At 39.9% G+C, this 14,559-nt stretch overlaps 1 protein-coding gene across 2 annotated transcripts in view; it reads right to left on the bottom strand.

The window, feature by feature from the left end:
* slc66a2 (solute carrier family 66 member 2) overlaps nucleotides 1–14,282 on the bottom strand; it is a 35,927-nt gene extending 21,645 nt beyond the window's left edge. Inside the window, exons 1-3 of one of the 2 annotated variants that reach the window (XM_005745246.1) lie at nucleotides 13,536–14,282; nucleotides 11,660–11,793; nucleotides 7,876–7,926 (exon numbers count right to left, since the gene is read on the bottom strand). In XM_005745246.1, coding sequence (XP_005745303.1) covers nucleotides 7,876–7,926; nucleotides 11,660–11,793; nucleotides 13,536–13,738 — 388 coding nt within the window. In that variant the 5' untranslated portion in view covers nucleotides 13,739–14,282. The remainder of the gene's footprint in view (nucleotides 1–7,875; nucleotides 7,927–11,659; nucleotides 11,794–13,535) is intronic. The other variant, XM_005745247.1, reaches the window with a different exon arrangement.
* Nucleotides 14,283–14,559: the final 277 nt, after the last annotated feature.

Below are 14,559 nucleotides of genomic sequence, written 5' to 3'. Positions count from 1 at the left end.
TGTTCAAGACCACTTAGGATGCCTTTATACTCAATTTTTAACATTATTAGCAAAGCACACAAATAAAATGAAGCCAAACAAAAATAAAGGAAATGATCAAAAATCTATTCCACGTCATCCAAAAAAGTCTTTTTCAGGAAAAAAAAGGACTTAGTTTACATATTAGAGTTGTATTTAACCTGATTAAATGTACATTTTATTAGATGTAGCTAATCTATTTAATGTAATATGCAAATGTTTTTCTGTGCAATCTCTTAAATCTGAACAGTTACAGCTGTGAATACTTTGTATAGTGTATATATCCATTAATTTCTCTATTATTTGCTTTGTGCTCGTATTATTATTTTCTTCTGTGGTGGCAGTGTTTCACATCATCATAATACACAATAAAGGATTTTGTTTAGTTTCCTAATGTGTTTCTGCTTTTATCTTCCATTTATTCCAAGGTGGAGAAAGAGAAGATCCATGACCATGAGCGCCAGTGTTCGTATGAACACCTTAACCTGCTTCTGCATTTCATCATGGGCATCAAGGTGAGCCTGGAGAGCCTGCAACCCCAAAGCCTGGAGGTGGCCAGCCAGAAGCTGCAGGAGCTCCACCAGTCCCTCAGGGATCTGGAACTCAAGATGAGCCAGCTGGGTGGGTGTGTTGCAGCTCCTGTGCAGGGAGCATGTGCCCCGACCCTAACCACATCCTTCACCCCGCTGCCCAGTGCCATGGGTGCCGCTTTGGAACTGCAGCTACAGAGTGAAAAAACCAAAGTGGCTGAGCTAAGCCGGCGCTGCCAGGAGCTGGAGCTCAAAGTGAGCACTTTCGAAAACATTGTCTGCGTCCTCAACCGCGAGATGGAGCGCTCCTGCACTACCATGGAGGCCTACAACCGCCAACACAGACTGGATCAGGACAAGATTGAAATCCTCAATAACAAGGTGTTAAAATGACACATGACCTGTGAACATCCTCAATGCATCCCTTGACTTTACCACAGAGTAAACATATATATATATATATACATATATATATATATATGTATATATGTATATATATGTATATATGTATATATATATATATATATGTATATATATGTATATATGTATATATATGTATATATAAAATACACTTTATTTAATAATAAAACACTATACCAAAATGCACCAGCTCTGCATATGCACTTCAAACAGACTTTAAGCAGACCTCAAAGAACTATGACAGGAATATTTACTTTTCAATGTTGTCTGTAACCAAGTATAATGTCCATGTTCAACTCAGATACATTCCTGTTGTGATAAGTTGCATTTATGGTTTGGAAATGGAACCATCAAGAGTATATGTCCCGATATACATCCTTTACCAGCAGGATGTATATCGGCATGTATTTGGAGAATCCTGACCTTTTATGAGGAAAACTGGCTTCCCTGCAAGATAATCTAAAGAACAAGGGTGGGGTTTTGTTTGATTCCAGATATATCAGGATATATCTTATTCAGGAAATTGAAAAATAAAAAGTGCTTAGTTTGCATGCTCTTCCTGTGTCAGAGTGGATTCTCTCCAGGTACTCTCGCCTCCCACAGTCCAAAGTCATACATGGGGTTAGACATATTGGTGATTCTAAATTGACCGTAGGTGCAAATGAGAAAATAATAATAATAATAAAAATAAAAACGTCAATAAATTCAGCTGCTGTAAGGAACAATTTTCCAAATACAGTATAAATAAAGTATTTTGCATTGCATCACATAACCATTAGTAATTCAAAATTAGCCACAGATGTGGACATGAGTGTGGATGCTCTCTGTTAGTCCTGTGAAAGACTGCATGATACACCAAGTTAAGAAAATGGATGTATAGATGTAATTAATAGGCAGTGGAATGCCTCTCCTATATCAGCTCTTCTGCTACTTAGTAGTAGTGCAGTGTGTAGCCTCACTGTTACCTATACAATCGAGTTAAAACCCCCCAAAAAGAAACCTGAAAGCTGCACTGTGTAAGGCTAATTAATAAAGGTAATTTCATACTGCACCCTAACCTTTTTGAGCCATAACATCATTTGTTCTCTTTCTCGATGTAAATGTGTGAGCACTAATGTATCGACAGGATTTCTTTTTCTTGACTTCTCTCCCAGTTTTCACTGATGTAATGAACCGGGGGCTGGAGAGGCTTTCATTTCATGCCTTAGCATGAAATGAAAGCTTCATTTTTTTCCATCTTGCAACCTGACTGCATGATCACCGATTCTGCAACACCTTTCAAATGAAGATTGTTAACCTTCGCAAATAAAAGGCAAACACTGTGACCGGGACATGCATCTTAACTGTTGTGCAATTTCAGCTTCCTATTTCAGTGAATGCGCTCCTTCACGTCGGTGCTGCCTCGTAATCAGCTTTCAATCATGCATGTGCAATTTCTGGAGACTTATTTGCCCTCAGCACTGAAAAGTAGCAAACATTTTTTAAAAGTAGTCTGTCGGCCCACTTCACAGCGACCACAAATGGCTGTTTATTACTGTAGTGTACCTTGGCCATTCCCTACCATACACCCTCTCTTGCTGTGCCACTTGCGTGCCCGGGGGAATTCTTGCCTTCCCCTTTAATCCCCATGCTGTGTGGCAGCCGTTGTGGCATTGTGTGGGAACAGACTGAAGCTGCACACAATAGACTCCCTGCGGTGGCCGAATGTCTCAGTTTGTAGTCCCGCAGGGTTGCGGTACATGTGTAGGAAGGCACGGGTCAGAGCTGGCGATTCCAATCGCTTGTTTACCGGCTGTTTCCTGCCAGCTTCAGTTAGGCCCCAGAAAAGTCTAAGGGGGTAGTTGAAATAATGGCTGTCACTCAAAAGCACCCGTGGGACAAGCGAGAACATTATTATAAAAGACTGTTATAACAACCTGGGAAATTGAACCTGGATCGCAGCGGGCTTCATTTTCTGAAATTTGGACAGGTAGCTTTTTCGCGGTGACTAATAGGCTTTCACTGCCAAGTCACAGCAACTTCCTCCACATTCAGTCTAAAAGTTCAGCTCCTTCCTGCCTGTAGGGAATGGATAACTTCACCTACAGGATAAGGTGATATATTCTAAGCTGCCAAACCCAATGAAGCTATACAGGTGCAGACCCCCATGGGACCAAAATGAGCAATGAGCCATTCCCAGACAATAGAAAGAAATGGAAATCTTTTGTATTGCCATGTACCTCCATAACATCATTAGGCCAACATCTCTGTGATATGGGACCACTGAATCATTGTGACATAATCACATAACATAACTGTAGTTATTAAATTCTTCACCACATCAGCACAGGGACGCTTTTCTTTTTGTGGGAAAAATGCTACAAAAAGAGACTCCTTTTTACATTTGGACTTTTACTAATTATTTATTTATTTATTTTTTACATCAAAGAAAATCTTAAATTAAAAAAAAGAATTTGGGATTGTATACCATCTGGGTGTAGCCACATGACTGAGAAGGAACATAAAGAACCCAGAACGGCTTGTGTTTCGCCGACTTCATAGAAATACTAAGATATATATTGTGTTTTGCCATGGAGTCTAAAATTGCCTAGTTAATATTACCAGTCCATTTTCTCCAACTCTATTCAGTCTGCAGCACTGTACAGGTGACAGTCATTTTGCAGCAACCTTGTCACTATTTGTGTAGGAATGTGTGGTTGTGACTGGACTCTGAATGAATTTGTGTTTATGTAGACCAGGGGTGTCCAACTCCAGGCCTCGAGGGCCGGTGTCCTGCAGGTTTTAGATGTGTCCTTGATCCAACACAGTTGATTTAAATGGCTAAATGACCTCCTCATGTCTTGTAGTTCTCCAGAGGCCTGATAATGAACTAATCACTTGAGGCCTGGAGTTGGACACCCCTGATGTAGACGTTCTAAAAGTCACCAACACTGATACCCAGCATTCCCTTTACACTGCCAGGTTTCCATTTTCCAGTGTAGTTCACAGTAGGATGTCAGGGAAGTGATCTGCTCATCGCTTTGTCATTAATGGCCAGTCGCTAGTGGACATTGTAGGCTTCTGTTGCCTTGGTACTCTTCTAATGTGTTTAGCATTCACTGATATGTCATTTATCTTCTTAGCTCTCACTGGTTGGTGCTTCAGTGGCTTGCCTCAAAGCTCGACCCAGTTCATGTCATCAATGGTTATTCTGTTAGCAGTCATTTGAAGTCTCTTGGTGTTACTGACTTTCAGTGGTCTCTGGTTGCCATGTGACTGCTAGTTGCTTCATGTGTGGATGCGCCTTAAGAAGATGTGTCAGGAAGCAGAATGTTCTTCATCATCAAGTTAATCATGATGATGAGATTCCAAAAGACAGGACAACACCATCAAAGTAAAGATGGGTTGAAGATAGATACTCAGCTTCTTCATAATAACACCCTGCATATGTAACTTTGTAGCTGATAGCCGAGTAAAAATCAGGAGTTAAAGTAAGTACAAGTACACTGACCCATCTGTTAAAACTGTTGTTAAAGCTTTCGGGTTTCCATACTAAACTAATTTCCCTTGCTCCAACCCTGGAGCTCTGTGTAGATGTGCTGACTGGAACAAATGCAAAAATGTCAGATATTTGCATTCACAGAAGTAATAAAAGGCCTAATATAAAAATCAAATGACTTAGATGACTGAATGGAGCTCAAAACAAATGAAAGTGTGGATGTGACGGAGAGAGCTGCACCCTTTAGGGAACCAACACAGTTCCTGTCATGGTGGAGTAGAGTTTCACATTTTGGTTTCCTTGTTGCCTCCTCTTATAGATCCTCTAAAAAGTTTGACTCAAAAACAAACTTTTGCACTGTCTTCCTGCTTTTTCCCCCCAAATCCTTTTACCTCCACCTGAGTGATTGCCAGCATTTCTGCTTCAGACACAGCCAAATGATCTGATCTTTTAATCTTCTTAAAGGATTGCAGCAGGCAGTCTTGCACATAAATGACACTGAGCTGCTATTACACCAGGACTTAACTTCTCTCTCAAAACTACACATGCCACAACAAAAGACTTACAGTCCAGCACCGACGCACACATATGTGAGTGAGTCTGAGGCACCTGTATATAGAAAGGTTGCAGCTTATCACATCTATTGCAGCTTCCTTTGGGCAGTCCTGGGAAGTTCTATTAAAAGTCACCTACATTTTGTCTGTCTAGGTGCAAATGTCCTGCTGTTTCATGAAGGTGCCTGGTGTGATAATGCTGCTGTGCTCTTATGTGAACAAATGAGGTATTATTGAGGCTCCGAGAACGCAAAGGGAGCAAACTGGACAGTCAGACAAATGCACAGGTTGAGAAACTGTCCTGAGGACTAAACAGCACCACAGTGAGTCACTACAGAGCGACATGGTGTGAACCGAATATCTGCTCTCTCTAATGTGTTTGTTCTGTGCCGCAGTTTTGATCTAACAGTCTTTTCTCCCTGTGTGTTTTCTCACTTTTTATCGACGGTGGACTACAGCATGCTTGCTCTTGATATTTTCAATAGCGAATCAATGAACAGCAGCAAGGCAGCAAAGCTACGATCAAAGAACATGGCTTTCTGTCAGCAAGGGTCTAATGACACTTGGCAGAGCTCACTGATCGATGACCATTCAGAGCCCAGCGATGGCAGCTTCCACATGTGGTCAAAGTCACGCAGCAGCAACACACACAGGTCAGAACACACTGAATCAAAGAAGCAATGACGCTAATGAAAAACGATTCTGCGCTCTGACTTTTTCATGACAGGAAAACAGCAATTCTGTCCATGTTGTCTACTGTGCACTACAAACTAAACAGGAAAGTTTGTTCTGTATTCGGACACGCTGAACTAAAAGTGCATGCTGCCTTTTCAATTCGCACATCTATGGTTTCCTTCTGCCATCTAGTGTCCATCGCAAAAACAACAGCCCTCTCTTCCTGCTGTGTCCCAATTGAACTGTGTATACCAATTGCAAGTATATACACATTTAAACATATGTATATGACTGTGTACAAATCTTGATTACTTCTCATTTATTAGTATTTTAATTCGAAGGAGCCAGAATTTCTTTATTCCACTCACTTTCTGATCATTTTCAGAGGACTGCTTTTGTTTGCTAGGCCACCTAACTAAAATGTGAACCAGTGTTGTGTCTACAGATACCCTAAAGAGAACAAATTGTATCTTTAGGCACTTTGATACCAACATGCTGTTTCCAGAGAAAATAACTTGTTCCCATTTCTTTTATTGAATCTATGAAAAATAAATTTCCATATGCGTTTGCACATTTTGATATATCATAATTTCCATTTTCCTATCAAAATATAAAGAAATGAAGGGTGGCTAAAGTTTTTTAGGCAGGACTCTATATGCCACAGTCGTTTAGACTATTACAAAAGAAGGGCAATTTCTCTCATTAAATGAAAATATCTGGTGATCTTGAAACAAATAGCAATAAGCAGAGCAAATACTGTGGATTAGCTGGAATCCTAAAATACACAGGAATGGAACAAAATTTATCTTCCTGAAGTCCAACTGGTCTCATCCGTTCCCATGCTTTTTTGGACTGTTGTTAAAAGGAGATGCTACACAGTGGTAAACTGGTAAATGGGGGTTTGTATCTCCTCCTTGGATTCAACCAGACATTTTTCACTTGTTAGACAAATATGTAAATAACCTAAACTATGAAAGCATATATTTTACTTTTTTTTTCTTAAACATTTCACATGCTTCCTATGGTTTATTTTTTAAATAAAATATATGGGTTCAGTTCGGACTGCGTGTCATTTACCTTTATATTAGATTAGCAAAACTGTGACACAAAGAGTGCAGTGGGTCGCCGAGTTGACGATCCACACCATGTCAGAAAAACAAGTATGGAGTAATTCTTTGGTCAACAGAAAAATAAAGAAGTACAAAATATACTTTAAATGTATTAGATAGCGGATACGAGTCTCACCATTTTAATTTAATCCCAAGTAATACGCTGGGATTCGTCAATTCAAATGAGAATATTTGAGTTTACTTTAAATGCAGCTTGACTTGTAAGTTCAGCAACATAAGTCCTGAGTCCTCTTTAAATGTGTCGAGTTCTGTTTGGGTTTACACTGTGCTGAAAGTATTGAAGTCAGCCAGTAGGAAGACAGCATTAATTCAAAATCATTAATTAAGCATTAATTAAAAGTCATTAGTGTTTGATTTTGCAGCCTTTCAACAATGTGCTTTACATTACTGTATTAGTCCAGAATAAAAATCAACATGCCGCAGCTGAAAGGTTATTATTCATACACAAAAGTTAATTTTGCTTGTATGCTGGCCCTGAAGTGCGAAACACAAAGACAAATCAGAAAACACGACATTTCAGAAAAAGAAAACAAAATCACAACAACAAAACAAACACAGCAACATTTTATGACTGTGTTTCATGATGCAGTGATTTTCCTTTTTGTCTTTTGCACTTCGTCAAGATCAATTATTGCTTTTCAAAATACATAAACATCACAGTAACATGAGTATATTTCATTGAGTTACTTCATACTGTAACTCAATGACATGAGTTCAGTAACTACTGTAAACTAGTGGCAGTATGCAGGTCTAACAGGATTAGCTTCTTTTTCTTCCTACGTTGTTGTGCACTAAGGGCGTGCAGTGAAACATGCTGTAGAGCATCACAACAGTTTCTATAATCGACAAACGGTTAATGTGCTCGATCATTCAAAAACATGCGAGAGAAAGGGGCTCATGCTTCACGTCAACTCATTGGAAACTGTTAGTCTGTGTCAGTTAGTGAGACGGGTGGGCTGTGAATGAGAGCCAGGCAGGGTTATCACCATGCACAAGACACACGGGAGTGGAGATGGGAGAGGCAGATGAACTACGACTGATGTTTCATGACAGACACAGTAAGTACATACCCAGAAAGAGCCTCTTAGGGATTCTGACCTCCTCGTCCTTAATGTCTGTGGCTACAGACAAAAAAAACAAAAAATATATAGACAAAAAAGAAAAAAATAGAGCTTGGTTTTCTTCAGCAAAGCTGGAGTTGATCTTTGTCAAATTACAGAACTCACTGATTCTGTGATTTGTTACACCAGTGATCTGTGAGGTTAGGAGTGTTCCCACCTGCTTAGCTTCCTCAGATGCATAACCTTTATAGCTAATAAACAATCAATAAAATATTGAGTTCAGTAATGTAACTTAATTCAAAGTGTTTTAATCCACAAATCTGGTGACATCTGCAAAGTCCAAAGTTCTATTTTTCCAATCGTCTTACATTCCTTTTACTTTATTTGTTTTAGCATTTATTGCACTAAGCTTGCTCATCTTCACAGCTTCTGCTGCACAGTTTTTTATTCCATAGGAAGACATAAAATAGCCTTCGTCATGTTATTCTTTAAACGTAGCCGTTACTACCAAAGGATACATAAATGCTCCATAAAAGCATATTTCACACACGAACCTATTAGCCAGACCTTGGAATGGTGAGGACGATGTTTGTCTGTAGTGTCACATGTACCTGACACGGGCTTAATATTTCAAGATGGTGTGATGCAGAGCTGTGACGCTTTCAAGCTTTTCAGTTATATTTTCAATAACAAATATTTCTTTAGCTTCCCCACACAAAACAAAACAAAACACAAACGCACACATACACACACATTTATAGGAACATGTGATGTTGGGAAAATTATTTTAAACATTGCTTTCACCTCTGAACCAGCTCCGAGTTTGGATTCAGGAGACAGACACGCTCTTTGCTTTTAAGATTAAGCTAAAAATTAAAACTTTCCTTTTTTCAATATATAGTTGAGGCTGGATCAGGTGACCCTGAACCATCACTTAGTTGTGATGCAGTCGGCCTAGGCTGCTGGGAGCTTCCTGGTGTTTCTTCTTCACTCCCTTTCACTCTCTGTGTTTATACACCACTCTGCATTTAATCATTCGCATTAATCACTTCCACAATGGAAAACAGCCGCCCCCTCACCCCCCAACTGGTCGCAGCAAATGGCCGCCTCGCACTGACCCTGATTCTGCCAGAGGGTTCATCCTGTCAAAAGGAAGTTTTCCATCCCACTGTCACCTAATGCTTACTCCTAGGGTGTCGTCTGACCATACTGTGTCTCAAAACTTCTAAAAAAAAAAAAGCCAAAAAGAGTTTAGAGTACAGTCGATGGCCACGACCCAAGCATTGCAGACCAAAGATGAAAGAGAGCAGCACGATATAATCTACCAGAGTATTTGTGTCTTTTCATTTAAATGAATATGCTTGGCATGATGTGTATTTATTGATCAAGTTAACGTTGACTGGTAACATTTTAATTGCGTGACTACAATTATAAAGTTCACAATGCTGAGAAAATGAACCCTGTAGTCTCCAATGTATTTGTTCCTTCAATTTTGCAGATAAACTCACTATACAGTCCTCCGGGTTACAGGAAGCAGTGAATGATTGTGGATTAAATACACACATTTGTACAAAAACTGAAAAATAAAGCCTTTAGCCCTGACTTCAGTATTTAAGCTAAGCCTAACAATCTAATCTAACTCAGCAGTTAAATTTATTTTTTTTTACTTTGTTTTTCACATCTTAGGTTTACTTCACTGGAAGTTTGGAATTTCTCTGACAGTTGCTGCTTGGTGTAGACACTTAAACATGAAGCTACACTGCCCTACTGAGGCAAAATGCACTAACTACACATTTGGCCAAAATACAAAAAAAACCTGGCACTAAACGGTCCCTCTGTCTCTCTCTGTGTGCTGTTCACTGAGTGAATGAGCAGTGACTGACGGAGACCAGCTGTGGAAGAGAAGAGACAGACAAGAGACTTCCTGTTGTTTCAAACTTCCTCTGTGTGATCATTTTAGATGTCAGATAGCAGAATCACAGGACAGCTATTGTTTTTCTCGTGTTTTGCAATCAGACATGAGTCTGAAGCTTCAGTTAAAGTAACAAAGCTCAAAAATGTCATTACATTTAGTAAAATTAACAATCTATCCTAAAGGCTGATGGATAAAACTTGTTTTATTGCACTGCACTTCCTGACATATGCTCCAGTTATATTGACAGGCTGATGGTATTGGCCGGTATTAGCTTTTGCTAATTATCAGCATTTATAACAACTGAGAAATGAACCAAAAAAAAGTTGACAGGAGAAACATTGTGTTGATGTTGCACAGTTTGTCCACCAGAGGGCAACTGTCCTGTTAGCAACAGCATTTCAAATGCCACAACCAGCTGATCCTGTGCATTTAAACTGTACTGTTGTGCTGTTTTAGCAGTGACTCATAAAGATAGAAGTTTAAGCAAACCTATGGGCAGAAATCTGTGCCATCAGAAACTGAATTTGAATAAGTTCAATTTGAATTGCTCAGATTGAATCTGAATTGTAACTTGAATAAATGCTTTTGAAAACTGAATTTGAATTAGTCTAATTTGAAATTGAATTTATGGTTTGAAAATGATCATCACTAAATTGAAATTGAATTTATATTTTGAAAATGAATTGATTTGCTTTGAAACTGCATTTTATCCTTTAAAAATTCAGCTCTCGAATAATTTCAGTTTCACTTCTCACCATTCAGTTTCAGTTCCAAAATTCAGTTTTTTGGAACTTACATCCGGTTCCGGTTCAAGCGCCGATTAATAGAACTACGTTTTACTAGCGGACCGAAAGTGTTACTGACGGGAATCTACAGCGTCTTGAGCTGAATTAAGACTTCAGAAGTCATTTGTCATGTCGAATGACCAGCGGATAAACTCTCAGGTTGGTAATAAATGTATTACATGTATAAGAACAAGCGTCATGTTAACAAATGATAGCCGTAAGGTAACTTTTTTTAACCTTACAGTTTCAAAGCAAATCAATTCATTTTCAAAATATAAATTCAATTTCAATTTAGTGATGATCATTTTCAAACCATAAATTCAATTTCAAATTAGACTAATTCAAATTCAGTTTTTAAAAGCATTTATTCAAGTTACAATTCAGATTCAATCTGAGCAATTCAAATTCAAATTGAACTTATTCAAATTCAGTTTGTGATGGCACAGATTTCTGCCCATACAAACCTGTCTATGTATATTCGCTGAAGTATCAGATTTTAGAGTCGCCAACTATTGTTATCGACTTAAAAAGAAATGTGTGAGGCTCTGATTATAAAACAGTGTCTCCATGTTTTCCTTTTAACTGGATTATATTTAATCCTGCCCACGCTAGTTTAACTGATACTCTCCCATTATCTGACATTGAGCCTCTTCATATTAGCAGCCAGGTTTAGTCAAATTTCCTCAAAGTAAGCAGGAACTTGTAGCACGCCCAGCACAGCGTATCAGACAACAAAGGGCAGCTGTTTGTGTTTGTTTACAAAGGGATAAATGTCACAAAACAGAATCAAGCGTTTCCCTGTGTGGGTTATGAATAACTTTATGACAAACATTACAAAATGTAATCACCTTAATGTCAGTAATCAGCCTGGAAAGTTTCATGGTTAGTAATATATTTTACCCCATCATCCTATATCACTTATTTGAACTAAGCGCAATATAAAACCAGCTTCAGAAAGCTTATTTTATATAGTTTTAGAAAAAAAAACCTGCACAGGAGATCACAGGCAACAATCACCAGCCTCTCACACACTCACACACACTAATCTGAGCCTTATCTGCACGGTAAAGTGGCACCGCCTGGGTGTTCTGACCTAAGAAGGAGCGCCTCTTCGTGCTGAGTTCAGTGGCCATGCGGACGTTGGTGCACAGGTTCAGCATGATGAGCATTGTGCAGATCATGATGATGCTCTGCCACAGCAGCAGCGTCTCAAAGTAGCGTCCAAATCTAAAGAAGAAGAAAACAATATGTGGATTTTAAGATTTCATATTTACCCTATGGTTCTCTCACCCATTTGCTGACCACCAGACCTTCAAGGGGACCTATTACACTCATTCCTAAGTGCATATTACACCATATTCATTCAAATCATTGAATTCTAATCACATCTAAGGCCACAGGTATATAAAATCATGAGGCTAGATATGCAGAAGGAACGGGTCGTTCTTAGGAGCTCAGTGAACTCCAGTGTAGTACACTGATAGGATACCGCCTGTGTAACATGTCCAGCTGTAAAATTTTCCTGAGCTTTTAGTGGTTTTATAACAAAAAGGAAGCGAATGACAGCAACTCAGCCATGAAGTGGCAGGCAATGTAAAATCACAGAGCGGGGTCAGCAGATGCTGAGGGACATAGTGTGTAGAGTCGTTACAGACCTCCAAAACTCATGTGGTCTTTGGATCAGCTCAAGAACATTTCATGGAGAGCTCCACAGAATGGGTTTCCATGGCCCAGCAGCTGCATCCAAGCCTTACATCAACAAGCACAATGCAAAGCCTTGGATCCAGTGGTGTAAAGGACACCACTGGATCCTAGAGCAGTAAGGTCTCTGGAGTGACAAATCACATTTGTCTTTCTGACAACCTGGTGGACGAGTCTGGGTTTGGCGGTTGCCAGCAGACCGATACTTGTCTGACTGCAGTGTACCAAATGTAAAGTTCAGTGGAGGAGGGATTATAGTGTGGGGTTGTTTTTCAGGAGTTGGGCTTGGGCCCTTAGCTCCAGCAAAAGGAACTCTTACTGCTTCAGCATACCAAGGATAAGCGGTGTGGAAAAGGTGTGGAAGAACTTGGCTGACCTCAACCTGACAGAATACCTCTGGGATGACTTAGACGGAGACTGTGGGCCAGGTTTTATTGTCCAACATCAGCATCTGTACTCAAAAATGTGGTTCTGGAAGGATGATCATAAACTTCTATAGACACACTCCTAAACCATGTGGAAAGCCTTCCTAGAAGAGTTGCTATTGGTGCAAAGAGTGGGCAAAATCATATTAAACTCTATGGATTAAGAATGGGGCGTCACTTACGTTTATATGCGTGTGAAGGCAGACGAGCAAATACTTTCGGCAATACAGTGTATTAATGCTTGGACTCTAATAGAGTAGCTTTGCATGATTAAAGCTACTTTTAGCTGCTCACTTATTCACACAGGGTTGCCACAGCGCTGCATACTTAACCTGTTGGATTTTTAAACCAGGTGCTCTTCCTGACACAACCGCCAAGGGATCTGTATCTCATCCTGGGACTGAACCAGGAAACTTTTGCTTGTTAGGCAAACATGCAAACTACTGCACTACAGAGCCACAATGCACGGCTCTTATCGTAAACTGTGTATTTTTGTGCCTCGGGTTATCCACATTATATGTACAAGTCTCTACATCATTATTTCTGTGGCCTCATTTAATATCCACCATTATAACCACTGTATAAAAAAAATAAAAGGAAAAGCGAGTCTTGTCTGCTATAAGTTGAATACTGTTCAGAGGTAAACTACAGTTTGGTGTTTAACAGTAACCAGCAGACTGTTTGCAGTGCATTCAACCCAGCAGGCCGCTTTTCCTCTATGAGTCGGTTAACATGCAGTGTAAGAGGATCTCTTTTTTTTTTTTTTAAAGCTGAATATAAGAGAATATCCGAAGTCTCCCATAACAACCTCACAAGCTCTCAAAGGATGTGAGAGTCTGTTACCTGAAGAGTATCCTCAGGATGTTTGCCACCAGCAGCACCAGGCATACGTAGGTGGAGAAGCCCTCTGCATTCTGGGTCAGGCGGATGTCTCTGTACTGGGGGATGTAGGGCACCACCCCACCGAACACCATGGCACCGGCAGCGACCCACGCCACCAGGTTGTTAAACACGGTGAGGATCTGGTCAAACAACTCATCTTCCATGCTGTTCGTCGGCGGAATAAGCGAAGAGACGTCAGCTGGCTGTCAGTGGCTCTAGAGACTATTTTTGGCTGTTGATCCTCCTCCGGTTCCTCGATGTGGCTTTGAGATCGGGAGAGAAGCATCCGTGTTTTCCACGCATGACTGAGAAACAGCAGCTAATGCCACGCCATCATAAACAGAGCAATGAAGCACAAACGACGTATCCGGGGCTGACGTTACAATAGCGGAAACAATGAGCAGTAAACAATGAGCTTCCGTACAAAAGCAGCGGTTGTGCAGTCACTGCAGTACGGTCATTTACTCTGCGTTTCCCATTTCCTTGACTCAACACTGCTGATGCTTGTGAGCGTTTTAGCACGGGCTGCACTTAAGTCGTTATAGGAAACACACGACTCTCCTGAAAATGTATAAAAAGCCCCTGAAATGAAACAGCATTTTTTTGTTTGCGGTGTCCCTACATCACCATTGTTTCTTCTTCGCTGTCCTGCCCGTCTGTAATGTTTCCCAACACTTCCTGGAACGTCTCACGTCACGCGCTCAATCAAAGATTATCCAACTTGATCAAGAGAGTTCACACACAGGCAAACTGTATGTGGCTAGCTATCTAGCAGGTTAGCTAAAAAAAATAATAGAAAGAATAAAAAAAGGAAAATAAATAAATAAATAAAAGAAAGAATTTTAACATATAGTTTGTGTCAGCTGTTTGGCAGAACGTGAATGTTATGGTAATTTTGGGCTCTGACTCTGTAGCTACGTAGAAATAAGCTTCAAAAGTAAGTAAGTAAGTAAAGTTTATTTATATAGCACCTTTCACAGACATA

Source organism: Pundamilia nyererei, unplaced genomic scaffold (assembly GCF_000239375.1).
Source record: "Pundamilia nyererei isolate P.nyererei 1_Seehausen unplaced genomic scaffold, PunNye1.0 scaffold00156, whole genome shotgun sequence".
Taxonomy (NCBI): domain Eukaryota; kingdom Metazoa; phylum Chordata; class Actinopteri; order Cichliformes; family Cichlidae; genus Pundamilia; species Pundamilia nyererei.
The sequence above is the reverse complement of the archived record's forward strand: the minus strand, read 5'-3'. Positions and strand labels throughout refer to the sequence as shown.